Source organism: Aptenodytes forsteri, unplaced genomic scaffold, assembly GCF_000699145.1.
Source record: "Aptenodytes forsteri isolate BGI_AS27 unplaced genomic scaffold, ASM69914v1 Scaffold53, whole genome shotgun sequence".
NCBI classification, from domain to species: Eukaryota; Metazoa; Chordata; class Aves; order Sphenisciformes; family Spheniscidae; genus Aptenodytes; species Aptenodytes forsteri.
In genome coordinates this window covers 9,722,211-9,742,194 of record NW_008795909.1, presented here as the reverse complement: position 1 = coordinate 9,742,194, position 19,984 = coordinate 9,722,211, and the positions used below count along the sequence as shown (strand labels likewise).

Below are 19,984 nucleotides of genomic sequence, written 5' to 3'. Positions count from 1 at the left end.
GGCCTGCTGCAGAGCAGCTCGTGCCTTTAATTCCCCTCGATAGCCAAAGTGGCGTAGTTGGAATTATTTCAGTATTTGGGGATTATTCCGGTATCTATTCCTGTTAATAGCAAAGAAGCAGCTGTGCTGGAGCAGAGCAATTCTAAGTTTGCAGCCGCATTTGGAAAGTTGCAATAGGTAAATGCCTTAGCAAAATATCCTCTGCACCTTCAGTGGAAATATGAAAACAGCACTATGAACCAGCCTTGAGCGATGCAAATTTCCTGTTCCAAGCATGGCCGTGCCCCTCCATCACCCGAGACAGTCGGGCTCGCAGAAGAAGCGGACCTGAGTGAAGGAGGGCAATAAAGAGTGCTGCAGTGCTGTGCAGAGGGAACACGCTGTGAAGGAGGGAGGGGAAAAGGACAAACTGACAAGAAAGATTGAGGGTAGGAAAGAGGCTCTCAAATGACGTGCTGATGCTGAAGTCAGTTGAACCCAGGCAAAACCCCCTATGAATTCAGCTAATGCATGAACCAGTTTTTTTCATTCTTGGGCAATACTTTCTTTGGGAGAATGTTCAGCTGCCTTCTGGCTCTCCAATACTTAAGGAAAAGGGAAAATTATCCTGTATTTGCCATGGAAATGACACGAGCCCCCTCCTGCTGTGGGACTGAGGAGCAGTCCCAGCAGATGGTGCTGTGATCCTTCCATTGGGCAAATTATTTCTCCTTTTTGCCGAGCATTTTTGCATCAAATCTCCACCGGCAAGGATGGGAGACCACTGGCCAGGCACACTCGGCTCCGGGGAAGCTGGTACTTCTTGTGGTAGAGCTGTAGGTACATCCAGAGCTCCACTGTGCACCTTCACAGCCATCTGTGCAGTCTGAAATCCCCCTTACCCCACTGCTGACCATCACTGGGTCTGGGTCATTCCTGTTCTTGGCTGCCCCTAGCTACCCTGATCTTCCTAGGGAGGTTTTTGCAGTACCTTCCTTCATGTTCCTAGGAAAAGAAAGGTCTGCTCAGGAGTTTATTGCTTAACACATAGGTGCATCCCTGGTTGAAGGATGTCAAAACTGAAGGAGAAAAGAAAAAAGAATAAAAGAAAAATAAAATCAAGCCACAAATCCCTTACATCTGCCACAGCCTGGAGAGATTCAACAAGACCCTAACTAGAAGAGCTAACAGCTCTCTCACGTCACACACTTTATACCTTTAAAAACCACTGTAGTTACAGACATATGAGTGTCCTGCATGAAATATCCTTTGTCACCAAGCTCTTGCCTCTATCTGCAACCAGGCACAAGCTTTTCAGGACAAGTGTCTGCATTTTGAGAAAAGCATTAAGGTACTAGGATTCATAGGAAGGATGCTTCAGCCTGTGGCAAGCTTGAGACTTCACTACAGAAATTCGCTACCTCTATATCAACTGCCTGGATCTGATGCAGTGCCTACAGATGCATGGCTTGAAGACTGCTCTCCCTGTATTGGGTTTGTCCAGCAATGAGGTCAGCTACCTAAAAATGACATCAGCATCCCCACAGAACAATAGCCCATTCACAGTCCTAGCTTCTCTGCAAACAAGTAGAGAACAGATAAAATGAGGCTCAGCAGAGCTCAGAAAGGGAATCTTCACACTGGCCTTGTTTATGGTTTCTGTATGCTGGAAACCACCTGCTATTTCAACCCAGGCAGTAACAGGTTACTGTTTCCCTGTGCCTCCCCAAAGGTATTGCAAATCTCAGTTCACATTTGTTAAGTCCTTGAGATATATGGTTAAAAGACCAAAGTAGATTTAAATGTATACACATAAAAATATATACTTCATAATTAAACAACAGTGAGTACTCATAAATACGACCAACTGCTCATCAGTTCACTGCTTTTCTGTAATCCATTTTGCCTTACTCATGCTACCTAGTTAATAGACAAAGACTTTATAATCTGAACTTCAACTAGTAGCTCTTGAATTGTGCTCATACATTCCGGTTCTATGTCTCCCTACAAGTAGCCCGGAGTTATAAACTCCCAGGGACTTGAGTGGCATTCAACACGGGTGTACCTGCAAGGTTATGTCCCCTGGTCAGTAAAGCTATAAGGATGAAAACAAGGTTCCTTTTTTGTCTGGGATGTGAAGGTGAGCACACTGGCAGGTACCCCAGTACTAAACAATACAAAGATTAAGGGTTCATAATAAATATTTCTTCAATATTTTGTCTTTGGTGGATTTTCAACTCAGAATTACAACTCAGAATTAAGATGACTTATGGAGCAGCTCTACATTCCTTAGTACAGAAGAGCCAGTGTATTTTCTGGTTGTTCCTCATGACAAAACTAGTGCTTTTGGGCTATGAAGACTAGAGTGGTTTTGTACAATACCAAGATACTAACTTTGGACCCAGTCCAGTGTGGTTATTTATAATAGGTAATGCATAACATATGTCAAAGCAAAGGCTGTCAAATCTGGCTGACAACTAGTCACATCTCAATCGTATCACTTGGCAATATGGGTGGTTTTTTCCAGAATATATAGCAATTCCGATCAACTGCAGATCGCACTTCACAGAAGGTTCAGTTGCAAGCAGATGCCAGGCTCTCACTATTCATCTGGAGACATATACAGTACGTGAACAGAGTAAAGAACTGAGTTGTGATTCAAAATAAATGGTTTCCTTTACTTGGCACCAGAGGCAATACAGAGTTGCAGAGCGTGCTCACCTGGCAAGTACCACAGTTGTATGTGGTCTTGAGACCTCACAGTCCTGAGGACTGCAGCTCATCTGCAGCAGCCAAGGCAGGCTTACCTGTGTAACCCCTTTCCCTTCCAAGGGTTAACGGGTACAGTGCCAAGGAGACTGAGTGACAGACCAGATCAAGTGCAGTACCATGTGCACACTGGGGGAATGCTGATGCTCTGTGTTCATGTCTGAATGAGGCCCATGTGCAAGGGCCATGCTTAGCATGAGACATCATAGCTAAGAATTATTTTTGTACACACATATATAGGTGTGTATGTAACATGTTTCTGTAAATATATATGTATGTATCCGTCAATGTGTATGTGTATAGGGAGCTCAAAGTAAGCCTCAACTTTTGGTTCTGCGTCACAGTTGATCAGAACAAAATACTTCAGTGAGTTACTGTTAATACAAATATAATAGTAGGTTCAGGGGCAAAATATGAGGTTTCTTTCAGTTGCGTCTAGGCACACTGGGTTGGTGTGCCTTCCTAACTCTTCCTAGGAAGAAGGGAGATCAAAAAGACCTTTCTATCTCTATTTTATTTTATAATCAACTTCCGTGTGAAGGAAGCCCACGCTGTCTTGTCTTTGGTGCTTAGTTCATTTCACATCAGTTGTGTTTATTTCAGAAAGAAAGTCTACATGATCATTTTGTTACAGGGCTTTACTAATTGCACCACTGACACCCAAATAGGTGAGTAGCCCACGTGTTTTCATTAAAAAGCAGCAGCCAGCCCTAAGGATCTAGATTTTCTGGAGGTTTCCATCCATTTAGACGCTGCTCAAGTGCAATGGGTTTCTATAGAAGAACAAACTCATCCTTGTGAGGCAGCAAAGCGCACACATCATCAGATTCAGCAGAATGGCACCATCTCAGACTGACACAGAATTTGGCTCACACTAATTTATCACGAGTTGTTCCATATTTTCCTGGCCTTGCTGTAAGATGTTTGGAAATGGTGTAGTACTTACTGCCCTCAGGCTCTTCCACCCACTTACCTGGCACTGCATTCTGTTCCTGCTTGTAGTGAAAATCTTCGATGAAAATTTGAGGGAAAAACACATGCAGACTAGCTGTGCTTAACCAGTTTCAGTTTATCGGTCACTTGCTATTGTGATCACCGAACACTTTTATGGCGATATAGAAAAGCTTGAGTCTAGCACATGTGATACCAGTACATCCTCCACCAGCTGAAGAGTAAGTTTGTTTACACATCCACATATTTGGCTACTGGATTTCATGGCTCTTTGCTGATAGCAGCAAACTCTGAATTAGAATGAATAGTTCCAATTTCCGTTCCACATTTGATCTACCAGACCTAAGAGTCTCCTTAATTTAAGAATTATCACGAATAAGTGGATATTTTTTTTCATTTCATTTTCAGGGACAAAACTCCAGTTCCTTTCTTTACAATGAATAGTTTCTTATTGCAAACGTTTTTCCAAATATGTTAGCGAAAAGGTTATTCCTTACATCAGTGGACCTGTCACAGACAGATACAGGTTTGCCCCATTAACAAGTTAAAGGGGGAAAAAAAGAACTCACATGGAAGAGACATTTGCAAGGCTTTTATCATTTGGCCAGAGAGCAAAATAGGGTGTCAAGGAAGCAACTTCAAATGTATCTGCAAGGACAACGTTGCACTAGGAATACCACTAACGTTTCAGGGCTTGCTCCAAGATGTTCTCATCCACCACCTTGTGAGGGAGAGTCACCTTCAATGTGGCATTCTCTTTCATTGCTTGACAGATCGTTTCATAAGCATAGTCATTACCCGACCAGCAGCGTCTGGCAACCTGTCAGACCAGAAAATCAATGGGTGCAAAAATCGTACATTTCTCTTGCCACATCCCTCTTACCCAATATTTGCGCAAACACTGGCACCCAATTTCATGACAACAAATCTTTCAACCCTCTGCCAGTTTCTAGTTTCCTTACTGATTTTGGAAGTAATTTTTATAATACCTACTTCATTTTTATGAGTAGTATTTGGATAGACTTGGTACATTTTCATGCAGAAACATAACATTGGACAGATAACATTGGTAGAGCCAGATACCTTATAAAATTCACAAAATTCTCTCACTAAAGATAATTGTGCACTCCACCCCAGCTCTGTAAAACTAGCACTTGCTTTAGATAACAGTATCATTTAAGCAATTGGTGCTTTTGTAGTGGGATAAATATTTAAAAAGGAAAATGTCACTCAGTGCATTTTCAAACTATGAAATCAAGGAGCCAAATTCTCTGCCAGCACATAAGGATGAAATTCTATGGACAGCCAGGGAACTGGTAAACGCCTCTTCTAACAGCAAAGCTCTGCGTTTTGATCTGTGTACAAGCAAGATTCCCCAGATGAAAAAAGTCAAGATTTGGCACAAAGGAAATAAGTCTTTCCCTCTATTCAATGCCTTACAAATCTCTATTATGAATTGCAAAAAAGTGTCTGAAATATTCAGACTCAAAAGTGTTCAAGAAAATACTTAGGTTCTAATTTAGCAAAATATTTAAGCATATGATTAATGTAAGCCTAATACGTTCCCAGGATCATAGCAATAACAGCTAGAAATGACCTTTCAAGTTAACAACTCAATTTCCCTGCCACTCACCTATGATTATTCCTGGCAGTATATTTTCAAGGGTACACTCCAGTTTCTTTCCAGTCTTGTATATAATATGGGTAGCATTCTCAGACTGTCCTTTTTCAACACGTGTGTGGAGGAGTGGGGCTTTTGCTTGCAGTAAATCAGAGCAGCAAAAGATTTATTGGGTTTTTAATAGGCTGTCTCTGATACGCAGTGCGTGTTAAGGGTTTGTCTTCATTACTCTAATCTACAAATTAATGTAATTGTCATCCTCTTTCTTCCTTAATAGTTTACTAATGTGTTATTTCAGGTCTGGGACAGGGAGTACGTGCAAATTGTTCCTACTCTTCTACCCCCAGTCATGCCAGGTCTTATGGGGAGAAAAAAAAATGTTTAGGTCTAAGGCAAGAAAGAATTCTGCAATTCTCTTGAGAAGTAAAACAGAACAGATCATGTCAGCATTGGCAAAGAGCTCCCTCAATACATCAGGTCCTTGTGAGGTTTCGTGACTGAAATGCAACAGGTTTTGTCCTTTAATTGGACTATGCGTCACTATGTCCTGCTGATTAGGTTCCCTGCAAGTATTGAATCAAAACCTCTCTGTCACTTCAGAGGTGGGATCCTAGTCTTAAACCCGGACAGTTTGGGTCTGGGTTGGACACTAATGGAATGAAAAAACTCTAATAGTAGCAAGGGCTGGATGAGCTGGCACTTAAATGTCAAGCCTTTCAAGGTACCTAGATCTAGAAGTTAGGAATAGACAAGACTAAAGTTCATATAGCTGTCAATTGTATTATGTAGGCAAACAACAATGCCAATATGTCTAACAAAATTATCGTAAGCATGCTTCCCTTTCTCCTTAAAAAAATAACAAAACACAAACTGAGATACGTGGAAACTATTGGGCTTCAATATGTTGTAAGTCAGAGGGGATGGTCCTAACACTTTACACTAAGTTCCTTACCCAAGAATTATTCAGCCTCTTTTATTGACTTAAAGTCCTTTGAAGTTGGTTGGAGGAAAAAAACCAACCAAAAAAACCAACTTGTTGGCTCTATTGGAATCAGGCTCATAACCGCCCTTATTAGAAGCAGTGAATAGAATGAGTCACTCAGCCCATTAGGACTATTCCTGGGATACAAAGAGACAGATCCCAAAAACTGCCTGAGTGCTCATACTCCCATTCAGTTAAAAAGGATAGGAGCACTGGAACCTGAGTACCTAAATAAACGTATTCCCGGAGGCAGGAAGATATTAAAGTGAACATATATAATGAGTTTTGCTTACTCCATTGGAAACATCCCAGCTGAGCATCATCTTGGCCCGTTCTTCAGCCTCTGTGGACCCATCCAAAACCAGGCCAAATCCTCCATTGATCACTTCACCCCTAAAAAATATAAATGTAAGAGAATAAATCAAAATAATTCAAACCAATCTCACAAAATTCACAGGAGTTAATTTGTTCAGTTGCACTGCAAGAAGAAAGATGAGAACATAGAAACGGTGCTGAATAAGAGACACTATCAGTGACTTCTTATACTTACCAAAAAAAAAGGGTAGTTTAGCAGGGCAAAGGCCTGGTTCCCTGACCTGCAGCAAACCTATTCCACCTTTCTTGTAATGCCCAACTAGCAGTCAGTATCTACTCCAAGCAGGAGTGCCAAAAATTCAGCTTGCGCCACATCTCCTGAGGACTGCACACTGTACTGTGCAGTCTCTAGAAACAAGAAAGTTTAGCACTTCTGATGGGCTGGAGAGTTACCTATCTCAGGGTATTTTTAAAGGTTAAGCCGTTCATGTTTGCTACACTAGAGCCTGCCATATAGATAGGATCATGAGGAGGACTGTGTACTTATTGAAGCAGATGGATCTATTTATATTCTCTCGGGACGAATGAGAGAGCATAAGTATTTTATTAAAAAAGCGTTAACCACCACTTAATGCACATCTGCCTCGATCATTTCAAAAACAGTCATTCATTTTATATGAGATACATAGACGTTTAAAGACATCAGTGCCAATTTTTCAGGAAGCAGACTTATTGGCAGAAGAACAACAGAAATACGTTAAAACTAACAGATTATACTTGGGAGAAATACCAGTCTGGTTTTAAAAGGACAGGGAAAACACGTAGAGCAAAACATCTTGTCTGGCCTACTCAAGTTCTTGTTTCGTTGCATATGGTGAACAGTGGTGGATGCAGTTGGATAGTTATCTGTTGCTGTAAATCTATGAGAGTTCTGGCATTATAACTCGGCATCAGCAATACCTGAGGGACGGGGCATATCATACAACACCACATGGTATGAGAGACTACTAATGGAGATCCCTGGAGGCAGGATTTTGTCCTCTGTGTTTTATAGTTAATATAATGAATAAGTTTTCATAGAATAACATCAGATATATCCATGAATCAGACAGGAGTTAGGTGTCTTCCAGTCCAGGGAGGAATTGTTCCTTACTGTATATTTTTCCAGCAGTAACTTGAGCTTCTCTGGAAATGGGGAAATGAGGCTACGTTGGAGCCTCACAGACCTGAGATGATCTTCCTGAAAGTAGAACTCTCATTTTCACTGTAATGTTGTTACTTATGTGATGTTAATTCCCTTTCATTAGTTATACACACTACCTGTGTGCTAAGTAGGACCATATCACATAGCTGAGCAAGGAACTTAGAGCTCCAGATCTCACCATCACGGTACCATCCTGTGAATTCCCTCCACTTTACCATTATTAGATATATCACTATTACAAATCCATTTTCTCTTGAAAGGCACAGTTTTCTTGAAACTGACAGTTCTCACAGCAGAATGTCAGTGAATGAATCAGTTTCTTATCTTTAACAGGAAAATTTGAAACAAAGTCATGTTTTCAAGTGAGATGTTTGACAAAATAAAATGTTTCTTTTTAATTTACAATGTCAACACTTTTCAGCCTGGAATTTAATTCCCAGGATCTTTTTACTGTGTGAAATCTTTCATTAGTTCTGCTCTTAGTCTCATTTTGGGATGAAAACAAACATCCAAACATCTGCATTTCTTGCAAATTCTACTTTTTGAATAGCTCATGTTGTTACTGTCTTCTTCAAAAGAGGGGACCAGACTGGATGACAATATTACAAATGTAATTATATCAAGACCAGGGCCAGTTACCTCACCGTACTCTGCTGCTTCTCTGCTACAGAGACCAAGTTAGCACTTTACTGTCAAAGTACCAAGCTAGAGTACACTTATGAATGTCAATGATGCCATTGCAATGTAACTGGGATCACAGCATGAGCACACTTCAAGACAGCCTATTGGCAATATCAGACAATAAGAAAACCAGACCTTTGGACCAGTGCTTTATAAAGATATTCCATACGGGAAGATGATGTTCTTTCAGTGGCAAAGATCCCCTCTGTGCACAGCATCCCAAAGAGCATCCTTTGAAGCTTAGGCATGAACAGTCAGTGTCTGATCTCACTTGCACTCCATAAATTTAGAGCCTCTCTCCATCGATTTCCATGGAGTTACTCCAGTGTAAATCAGAATCACTCATCAGAATCTGTCCTACTGTCTAAAAATCACTCATAAACTAAATGCCAATGTTTGTTAGGATGGATTTTCTAGCAAAACCTCTCACTTTTAAAGGGGAGCTCTCTGCCTTCATTAGCATTGGGTCACATTTTCAGGTAATTAAAGAAACATGTGGCATTTTGACCTAAACTACCTCCTATAATTTCCAGATGTCTCCTTCTAAGGTGATCAAAGAAAACAAGGCCTCTCTCACAATCAAGATGTCACACTGTCAGCAGTCCAGTTCGATTCTTAAATTGCTTCTGCCTTTTTGTTACTACAGGTTACTCAGACTCTGTGCTAATATACATTCTCCTGCAAATAAACAGGCAGCAAGAAATGAATAACATTCATTTGCTGTAATTATAGTCAAGACTACGTTAATCTTAAGTCTCTCAAACAGCACATGTGATGCAGATTCCAGCTAAATAAATATTAATCCTGCTTTTTCTGTTTGTCCCACAAGGCTATAGCACAGAAAAATCAAAGCAGGTAAAAGGCACTTCTCTAGTCTCATATGGAAAACATGGCAGATCTGTTAGCGGTTCCAGGCAAGCCCAGCCTCTGCAGGGAGGACTGGTAGCTGAACACAGTGCAATTGCCATTTCTGAACTCCCTGAACAGAAACTTGCCAAAGACAACTTGATTTCTCTCTAATCATGTGCATATTTGTTTATAAATATATATATAAGCTTCCGCGTGCACTTTCACATTTCCAAATCAGCTGATGACAAGAAGATTTTATCAGCCACATGGAGATTTCTTTATGGCAGTTAGCTGAATTTTTAGCTCTCCAGAGAAAAAGAAAAACAGGGTCCTAAAACCTAAAGGCATCTGTCTCTTCCAGGCAAAGAAAGTAATTTGTTATGGTTGGGGGTTGGTTTTGCTTCTTTTACCACCTTTAAATTATTCCTCTTTCTCCTTAGAAGGCAAAGGAGTGCAGCACTTAACTAGCCAAGGTGGTGCCGTGATTAGTTAAGCCGAGCAGAACCACCTGTCATACCATGGCTTTCGGGGGCTCTCCAGACCACGGCATCTAATGACACGACATTGTTACCACATCTGAGTCTCAGCATGGTGGCTTATTAAGGCTCATGCAGAGACAGGCCTAATTTTCAGGCTCTGCATTCTTCACTGAAGCACAGTAATTTAATCACAGAGGGCTATGACTGCTCCCAAGAACAAGGTGAGCAGATACTGTTCCACAATGACAAGCCACTAAGCAGCCATAGGAAATGTCAAAAAGGATAACCAAACCCAGTTTTTCCATCGACATTTTGATTTCAGTGAATAGCCATGCACTAATTTTCTGATGTATTACATAAATGACAGCACCTCTGCTCTGCCTTGGGGAAGAGCTTCTTTCTAATGATGGAACTCCACTTAAGAAACAACTAAAACAATATAACTGAAATTGCAGTGTGGGCAGTGCCAGTTTTCCAGAAGTAAGGGCAGTCTCGCCATTCAGCCAATCTCTCTTTGAAATGCTCAGAAGGTTAGAAACGTGCAGGAGGGACTGGCCTTACAGAGACCAGAGAGAGATAGGGAATATGATCATTTGTATCCTTTGAATTAAACATCATCGATGCACAGAACATTTGTGGCATAAGCAATTATTTTAGCAATTCTAATAATTATCAATCATAAAAATATTCCAAATATTTTCCACAACATGTAGTGGAAAGTTATTTTCTTTGCTTGTATTTCATAAGCAGATATTTTAAAAGGTTAAACTCAGCTAAGGCCATTCAGACAGATCTAGTCTGCTGCTATCTCTGGAGTCCGAGATGACCAGAGTAAGCAGATACTCGGGTATGTAATTTCAATTCAGAATTATGGAAGTTCTGAATAAAATCCTGGCCACAATGTGTGTTATCTCTGAAGTCTGTAAAGCCAGATTTTCACTCCATGTGTCTAAGCCCTCAGAAAGCCTTCTTATCGCACTGTTCAATTTTGCTCTCATGTACCTTCTATTCAGAAGTTACTTCACTGAAATCAAAGGAGTTAGAGTACAGGAGAGGGAATTCTCCATCTGACTTGAAGGGATATTTTCTAGATCCAGATCATCTGATGAGTAATAATAAATTATCATCAAATGTCTCTGAGGATAACATCTGCTACAAGTTCTTTGGCTTACTGTTGTTGGCATATTCCAGAGCTGGATGGAACAGGGAAGTGGGAGGGTTCACTACAGCATTTAATAGAGGGTTGCCCCCCTTTTGGCTGGCAACACCACAAAATGAAGACATGACTGTAAATGGGAGAGGCTTTGCTGGACTATGCTGGAAAGAACAAACCAGAACTAAAGACTCTGCAGTGTGGCCAGGCTCTCCTTTTCCCTAAACCTCTGCCAAACCAGAGTAACCTTTTAGTGGCACATGAAGGAGATTAATTTCCCTCTCCATACGAAATATTTCTCTCATTCTGCATCTCAGTTTAGATATTTCTTAGTTCTGCATCTTATGTGAAGAAGGAGGTGCTTAATCAAGTCCTTACTTGGCTGTGGTCTTTTATCCTACCATGCACAAGCAAGGGGCGAAAGAAGACTGGGGGGTTTGCTGGCACCTGAGCTGTTTTGTATCAATAACCCCTCGTTGCACTTTAGCACATGGGCATTTATATTGGGGTCCTAAGGTCACAGATTTAAACACAGCTTAAGGGGAAACCTAAACATAATCCATCCACTAACACTCTAGCTGTGCATGTGTGAAGACAACTTTGGAAGTAGGATCTGTTCAAAAAGACCACGGCAGACTGTCCTTGTTTGGCAAATTAAGTTCTCCAAACTGTGCTGTGGCCAATGTCCAAAACACTTTTTCTAGACATATGGGCATTAATTAAAAAAGCCTCATACAACACCACACTTTACCTTATAATACATCCTCGTCTCCAAACCCATCCTTCCCATGATCATGACATTGTACTAATCCAGTAATACACACATCTTTTCTGCAGTTCCCCTCCTGTCTCTCCTCCCCACACGCATACACAGCAGTGGTAACGGGATTCGGAGCCCAGCTTTAGAAACATAAATAAGTTCTTACCAGCCAACTCCACCACCATTGTGCAGTGCAACCCAGGTCGCTCCTCTGAATGCATCTCCTACAAAATTTTGTACCGCCATGTCTAGGAGGAGAGGAAAGGTGTTATGGCTCTGACATGCTGCATTCGGTTTTTTGTTGTGCTGCTCACTCATTCCACTAACACCTTGATTTTGGCTGCGTGAAGGCAGTGTTGGAGGCAGGGTTTACTCACAGCTTCTCTCACAGGTATAACACTGGACATCTCATTCTTGGGAGGAACAGGCAAGAGAGATTTTCCTCCCACTCTTTGCCCCTCACTGGAGGAAGCAAATGCCAACTTCACACTGTGGTTTGTGAGGACCCTGGCACTTTCTGCATTTGTGATCCAATTCAAGCAGTTGAAGAACCTACCACTCCTCAGCTGGGAGATACCTCCTCAGGGTGGAGAGACATACAATCCTCTACTTTGGGATGTCTCAGTCATGGAAGAACAGGCTGGACACATGCATGTGAAGGGTTTCAAAATGGGGGGGACACCTGGAAAACTACACACACCTTGCAGTTCTCAGAAGCCTGAATTATTTTCAGGTCAGACTGCAGAGTTAATTCAGCCCTGTGCAGAAAGCCAGTCTAAAGCTAAGGAGTTGCATTTCGGGAACACAGTTGGGATGAAAGTGATATTGGCCCCAATTCTTTGGACATGGGGGAATTTTACCCTGAACATGAACTGCTGAAATCACACAGGAAGTTTCTTTTTTTAAAAAAATTAAGAAAAATAACTTTGCAGACAAATGTCATTTGACTAATGCCAAATGTGTGATTTCTACTGAAATGTTCACTAGAATTTTGTATGTTCACTACAATTTGTGCTACAGGATATAACCAGAGAGACAGAAAGAGGTACACACAGAGGATAACAGGGTAAAATTTACTGAAAACATTTGTCCAGATTTAATTCAGGACAGATTTAATAGATCATTTGCTGTGCTTTTAACAGCAAAAAATAAGAGACAAACAGCAATATCCCCACCAGACACATTTGCAGACCCACAGTTGTTACATGTCTGATGGAAAAATGAGTTTACTTGAGCACTAATCTATGTGAAACCCTGTCAAAAGCCCCATTATAGCATCTTTTATCTGGCATTATGTCACTTTAATAACCCAATTATCATAATTACAGTGCTGTCAAGAGGGAATGGAAGAGATTAAAATCCCCATATTCTAAAAATGTACAGATTTCTTCCTCAGCCACTAGCGTGATAGGAGCGGATGTTGGACAAGGAGCATGGCAAGTGGACTAACAATGTAATAACGTGCTGCTCCTTGGCTTCGATAAAGGTCACTAACTGTGCAAATGTCTGTGCTGAACTACACTTTGCCGAGCAGCGATGACCCATGTTTGCCAAGGATCAGACTGAGGCACTTACTGCAAAACAAAATAAGACAGGCAAACACTCTGGAAAATTCCTGTGTGCTAGAGAGGAGCCAACTTCAACTGAACCAGCTCAAATGTGGTGTTAAAACAACGGGAAAGAAGGGAGAGAGGAAGACCTAAGATGTTCTTTTATTACCTCCAGAGGTTCATCTGGTAAAACAGGGTTAGGCCTAGTTTCAAAGACCAGTGAAATCAGTGGTCAACAGGCTTTAGATAAGCCCTTGGAGAAGGCAAATGGTTCAAGTAAATCATGAAATGCAAAGAAAACACATCGCATGACGAGCAGTGGGGTTTCGCAAGCCTTGTTTCTATTGCCCTCTTCTGAGGGCACTGCCCGAGGTTTACTTATCTTAAGCCCTTTGGTGGAGATACTACTTTGGATTGCCGTTCTTTGTGCAGCTGCACCATTTTCTCACAGCTTGTCAGAACCAAACATTATTCAAGGCATCTATCCATCTGGCCTATTAGAACTAGCCAACATACTCAAGAAGTGTTGAAGTGGGGCAGGTAGACACAGCTAAAAGCCTCATTTCATCAGGAAATCCAGTTAAGATAGCAGGGAACTTTTCTCCTTAAAACTGAGCCATAATTTAGTTCTATTATGAATTCCCAAAATGGAAGTAATTCAATATGCTCAGCTACCTCTATCATAATTTCTCCTTCTACAGCAGTTTGTATCCTCCAATCTCAAGCCACTTTGCGATTGTCAGTTCATGACATGTGGAAACACTACTGGGCTAAAGCTATTATCATAATTTCCACTTTATGGATGGAAAATTGAGGAAGATTTAAGTTAAAAATTGCTTAGTGCTTCACTCTTTTTTTTCAGGTCTCCAATCTGATGTTTCTTGGGTTTATTTTTCTAAAGCACCATTTCACAAACTTTAAAGCAGAGTCTGGTTAGCTCAGGTCAGGTATGCAGAATTAAAAGCTCCTTTTGTATAGCAAACCTACATGATTTGCCCATAGTCACACTGTAAGTGAGCAACAAGGCTTGGAGTCTAATCCAGAACGCCTGACTTCCATTCTTATGCTTTTACTATCAAAGTATGTTCCCTTATGACCAGAAAAGTTCCTTTCAGAAACTCCAGACTGTTTTCTTGAGTCCTCAGGCAATGAAATGAATGCAGCTGTGAATCTTTTTGCTTTAAGCAAAATACTATTATAGACCTGATTTTGATCTTGTGGATCCCAAGAAAATACAGCTGTAATTCTGCTCAGATCACCTCTTTGAAACAGTGAAGTGCAAAATTAAAATCAAACAGAAGATACAGTCCTCTGAGATAGACTGCTCTCCATTTACATTCAGGTAAATCTGATGCATCTTCATTGAATTTTCAGCATTGTTCTGGACCTCTCCTATTTAACTAGCTCCACATTCATGTCTGTATCACTATTAAATCCCACAAAGCTTCTCAGGAAATCTGATTAACTGGGATTAAAGGGTTAAACAAAAACATTTTAAAAATGTTGCATAAAAACCCCTATTTCTCTTTAAAAGCAATTTCCTTGTTTGCCCGGACGGACAAGCCTCAGCTGCTCTGCTGACCTGCACAAAAGGCTGATCCATCATAAATGTTTGACGTTTCTCTGTAAGGACTGTCGGTCCCACTCACATCGTGGTGATCTCGGCTGAGGACTACCGGAGCCTGCAAAAAGCCAAGGACAAGAAAATGGAATCCTTCATGGACTGTCAATACTACCGAGGATCATCATTTGCTGAATTCACTTCTGTCTTAAGTCATTTCAAACCTCAGCTTTGTCCCCTCTCCTAAACCCCCTGAAACACCTTCTCTACCTGCTGTTATTTATTATAAAACAGTTGTTCACATACTGTTCATGAAAGCCACCATCCTTTCATAACTAAGAACAAGAGCTTGTTTTTATGCCAATGGCATCCTGAAAGGAGGGCAGGGAGAAGAGGGGAAGCAGTATGGTTATTTCATCTGAGCATTTCTTTGCTGAAATTTCGAAGACATTTCAGTATACAAAAATCTTCATTCAAAAATAGTTCTTGTTTGCTGTTGAAAATGAAAACTAACAGTAAGAATTTTTACACTTTTTCATTCTTTTGGAAGACTTCAAGACTAAAAATAGGTTAGCAATGAAAATCAGTGATTTCATACAGCTCAACAAGTCTATTCTTGATCTGGAATTCAATTGACAGCATGAATCTAGATCAGCTTGCAGGTCCTGATTATCATTTGCCATGCACAGGGTTTATATAAGAATAATTCACTCTTGGCATGGTGTGGTCTGGAATTAGTTGGCTCTGTTTTATGCTGCCAGTGAATTAGAAAATCATTGAAAATAGACATGAGCACCCAGCTTGCGAGAGGAGGAACAGAGATTTGCAGAAACAAAAAAAGGACGCAACAAAATCTGAAGGGCCTGGGAGTCTGACCTTGTCAGTCATAGCTCCAAGGGAGTGCTCTGTCTGGTCAGGTTTATTTTTTAAGACTAGCTTGCAGTGACGTTCATTTTGAATCCTGAGAAGGTCAACAGCATTTGAAATATTTTAACAAACATTTTCTGAGTAACAAAAACCAGACCTTTTCTAGCTAGAATCTATTCTAAGTTTTACTTGAGTTTGCCCCTTTAAAAAGGCTAATTGTAATTCAGCTGTAAAAGAGATGGAAATGAATGAGTGAACATGCCTTGGTCTGATGCTGTGGTACACACAGCAAGTAATGGGTATAATTACTGAGTGGTGCCTTCAGGATTTTGGTCCCCCAGGATGTCACATTGTACATCTACCTACAATACTCATGAAGAACTTAAAATCCCTATACAATCTTGCCCATAGTATGTACTGTTACCACCACCACATATGGTCAGTGGGATTTTACTCAGATGAGTAAGATATTACTCATTGTGCACTAGAGTGGCAGCATCAAGCCTAACAATTTTCTTCATTCAGATATGCAATGCAAATGAATATTGACTGCAGAGCTGGCTGTAGCCATAATATGGCTGAAAGTGAGGGACAGAGGGTAAGAAGCACTGGGCAGTGGCACAGTCTCTTGTTACTTTTAATGTTTGGGGCACTGCTAAGGAGTTACAGTCCCTGCCTTGTGTTTTCAGCAAATCACAGCATGATATGTTGTGCTTGTAGATGCCCAAATAGAAAATAAGGCAGATTCCAACCATGAAATAAAAGGTAGCATATTTCAGAGAGTTTCTAAACCAGTCTCTCTTCTATTACATAGCGCAATACTGGTGACAGGCAGAGACAAGGCCTGAGCTCTAACACATACTAACAGAATACTGGTCCCATGTAAACGGCAGGCACTTCTGTTCTCACCGGTTGAAGCCTTCTCCTTTCTTACCTGCAACCCCAGTCTCAGATATTAAACACAATTACCAGACCATATCGAGACAAAATAGACAAACCTTAATCCTTCCTTCGGAAATCGCTCGATTAATAGCCACAGCTATAGACACACGACCCCTCTGATCAGAATATAAGATTCTAGCTTGAGAGCCAACAACCTGGAAAATAAAAATGCCAGAGCGATAAGGTTCTCTGTGCAACTGGCTTATCTTCAGGCCCCAGATAAACGGAGTCACAGGATTGACCCCTTCTGTAGGAGAAAGTGCAGATTATTTCTTTGTCAACACCCAGCTTCCAGAAAAAAGAAATTAAAATCCCTCTTTGAACTGAGTTTTATCTCCACTCACACAATCAGTGAGATGTATGTCTGTATTCAGCTGCTACTGTCCAATAAATCCCACTTTTTAAATCAACCTGATTGCTAGGCTATAATCCCCCATCAACAAATCCCTTATCAACAGTGGAGAAGCAGAGGTTTGGAACTGGCGATGGTGGACTGGAAGGGAAGAGAAATATGGAGACAGAGAATGGCAAAGAACATCTGTCCTGCACAGCTATGCTCCTCTCCAGCTTTTACCCCACAGACCAATCTGGATTCCAGATGAGGAGAGCACATATGAGCCCTACAGTGTTACTGGTTAGCTTCACGGTGAGAGCCTGCCCTAGAAGAACAAAGGATGCTTCACTGGCATCCTGCTTCCCACAATGCAAAAGGATGGCAATTCTTTGGCCTCATCACCTGTTTTGAAAAGGGTACTGGGAACTGCAGACTTGAAGAGGTTGGGCCAAAGCCATACCAAGAAGGACATTCTGAATAGTGCTCTGAAAGAAAGGTAGTTACAAATGAGGTGGATGGTGAATCATTGATGTGTTTCACTCCAGATATAAGACTAGCTATTGCTGGATTATTTGAACATTTCCAGATGAGGAACTGAAGGGAAAGAACTGCTTTAGCTCACCCTAAAACCTTGCTGCGGAGAGAGGTTTAAGTTATCAGCCCTGGGAGTTACAGCCATTGTTTTCATTCATGCCCATTCCTGCTTTTCACTCCAACATTCATAAACTGCATTCTGGACCAGGAGTGGTCACATGTGCTGAAGGAGGTTGTGCACTTACCAAGCTGTGCCTGCCAGCTTCCCGAATCCAGCGGATGTTGTCATGGTACTGCTGCTTCACAGATGTGCTCGCTTGCAAGAGAAAGCAAGAAAGAAGAGAGGTTTTGAAAATGAATGCAATATGCTCTAAATTTAATTTAATTCATCTGACAGCACTAGGAAGTCAAATTCTACTGTCAGATACAAGCACGCATATAGGAAATGCTATATAGAATCCATTGTGCAGCTGATGCAATAACTGGTACCATATATTTAGAGGAAGGTATGAGATGTCACCTAGGAGGCAGCTGGAATGATAACTCCCATTGAGATCTTTAGCAAACTAAATTAAACCTTGAAATATGGGTTACATGTTCATTTTTGTTCACCTGGCTTGCTGCCTACTAAATGCCCAATCTCTTTCTGAGACTTTGCTAAATTAGTAGTTTTAGCAAACTCCATGACATTGGGTGCTACAGTCCAGTATTGCATCAAGTAGTAAATAACTCCTTTGAGTCAGCCAGCAGAAATTCTCAGAAGCAGCTGGCAATACATACTTGAGGATAAGTTACACCAATGCTGGGATATAGATTTATAGCACAGCAGTTGCTCTGTACTAAACGGCCCACATGAATGTTTTTATCCCAAGATAAAACCGAGGTCTCTCATCCTACAAACTGAGGTATGTTGCCTTGCATTACTACGGAGCACAAACTGCACAAAAAAACTTATTATGGAGTAGCTACTTTATGTGTAAATCCACCCTACACCTTGGTTAGATATATATGTTGTTATCTAAGAAGAGAATTATATATAATGGTTTTATATTCTCCAGCTTCTCCTCTCATTTATATCTGTGCCATTCCATCTCAATCAGCCAAACCAAAGAGGAGTAAGAATAAAGATATTTGAAGTGAAAGACAGTGAAATATGGCACATATCAGTCAGATACATGGTGACCTCAGTACCATCAGCTGCCTCCGTAGGCATGGTACCATCTGTAGCAAATGAGTAACAAAAGGGAGAGGGAGTATGGAATGGGACAGAAGCATTGTCTTACTGTCTTAATTTTGGGGGCTTTTACAGTTATGCCTTTCCACGCAGGTTGAATGTGAGCTCAGATGAGGTCACAATGGCTGAAGAAGTTACTGCCTGTAGGCTCTTTCTCTATGGGCTAAGCTATGTCACATTACCTTGTCCTGAGAGACATGGTCAGCTACCAGGGCTCAGCTGGCATGTGGGAACATGCTAAGCCACAGTGACTTGCTCGTGCATTAGAGCTTCAAGTTATAATCATTTCTGCAGATGCCAAGATAGCATGTTCCCCATCACTTTCCAGCTCTCACTCATTTTCAAGTCAAATTATAATGTACGTATAACTTCACAGAATCATAGAATACCATATTGGAAGGGACCTCAAGGATCATCTAGTCCAACCTTTCTTGGCAAAAGCACGGTCTAGACAAGATGGCCCAGCACCCTGTCCAGCTGAATCTTAAATCTGAAATTTATGTTTGAAAGTCAAACTGGACAAACTGCACATTGCAAACTTGAAATTGTCCCCGGTAACTGAGGAGAGTGTTTAAGACTACTGTCTTTCCACTAGGCAATATGTCAGCATATATGCATAGTAAAACGAGAAAAAGGAAAGAGGAAAAGGCAAGATACTCATATCTAATCCAGGTTAAACACATTGTTAAAGGGAAATGTAAAATATGCTCATTCCTGCAGAGGCAGGCCTTCCATACAGAGAGTTTTAATGATCCTAAAAAGACCTGTCAGTGCTTTAGGGGTTGGCTCCGAGTCATAGCTTCTAAACTCTGCAATGAGGATTAACATGTCAGCTCTTAGCTTCACAGGGAGTGAAAGAGGAAACATCTGCTAGTGCTGTCCTAGGAGGTTTGTGCTGCTATTAAGGAAACATCTTCTAGAAGGTAACGGGTAGTATTCACTTAGGTTATTATAGATATTTAATGAGAGTTTACAGGAGTTGCTCTAGAAAACTGTATAGAGAATTAGTTCCTTTCTATCATTTTTATAAGCTAACTCAGAGAGCACTTACCATATTTTATAATTCACAGTGCACAGACTTATAGAAAAGATCTTACTGTCTGTTAATTCTATAGAACATATCCAGAAGAGAAGCCAGATGAGAATACTGGCTACAAGGACATATCTCAACACAGCACATCTGTCCCTCCCAGCCAGCTCCAATAAACAGTCATATTCT

General features: G+C 41.0%; 1 protein-coding gene across 1 annotated transcript in view; it reads right to left on the bottom strand.

Moving 5' to 3' along the window:
- Positions 1 to 4,378: 4,378 nt before the first annotated feature.
- Positions 4,379 to 19,984, bottom strand: part of UROC1 (urocanate hydratase 1) — a 50,364-nt gene continuing 34,758 nt past the window's right edge. The window contains exons 15-20 of the mRNA XM_009284425.1: positions 17,777 to 17,847; positions 16,720 to 16,818; positions 14,876 to 14,975; positions 11,910 to 11,991; positions 6,596 to 6,695; positions 4,379 to 4,519 (exon numbers count right to left, since the gene is read on the bottom strand). Coding sequence (XP_009282700.1) covers positions 4,379 to 4,519; positions 6,596 to 6,695; positions 11,910 to 11,991; positions 14,876 to 14,975; positions 16,720 to 16,818; positions 17,777 to 17,847 — 593 coding nt within the window. The remainder of the gene's footprint in view (positions 4,520 to 6,595; positions 6,696 to 11,909; positions 11,992 to 14,875; positions 14,976 to 16,719; positions 16,819 to 17,776; positions 17,848 to 19,984) is intronic.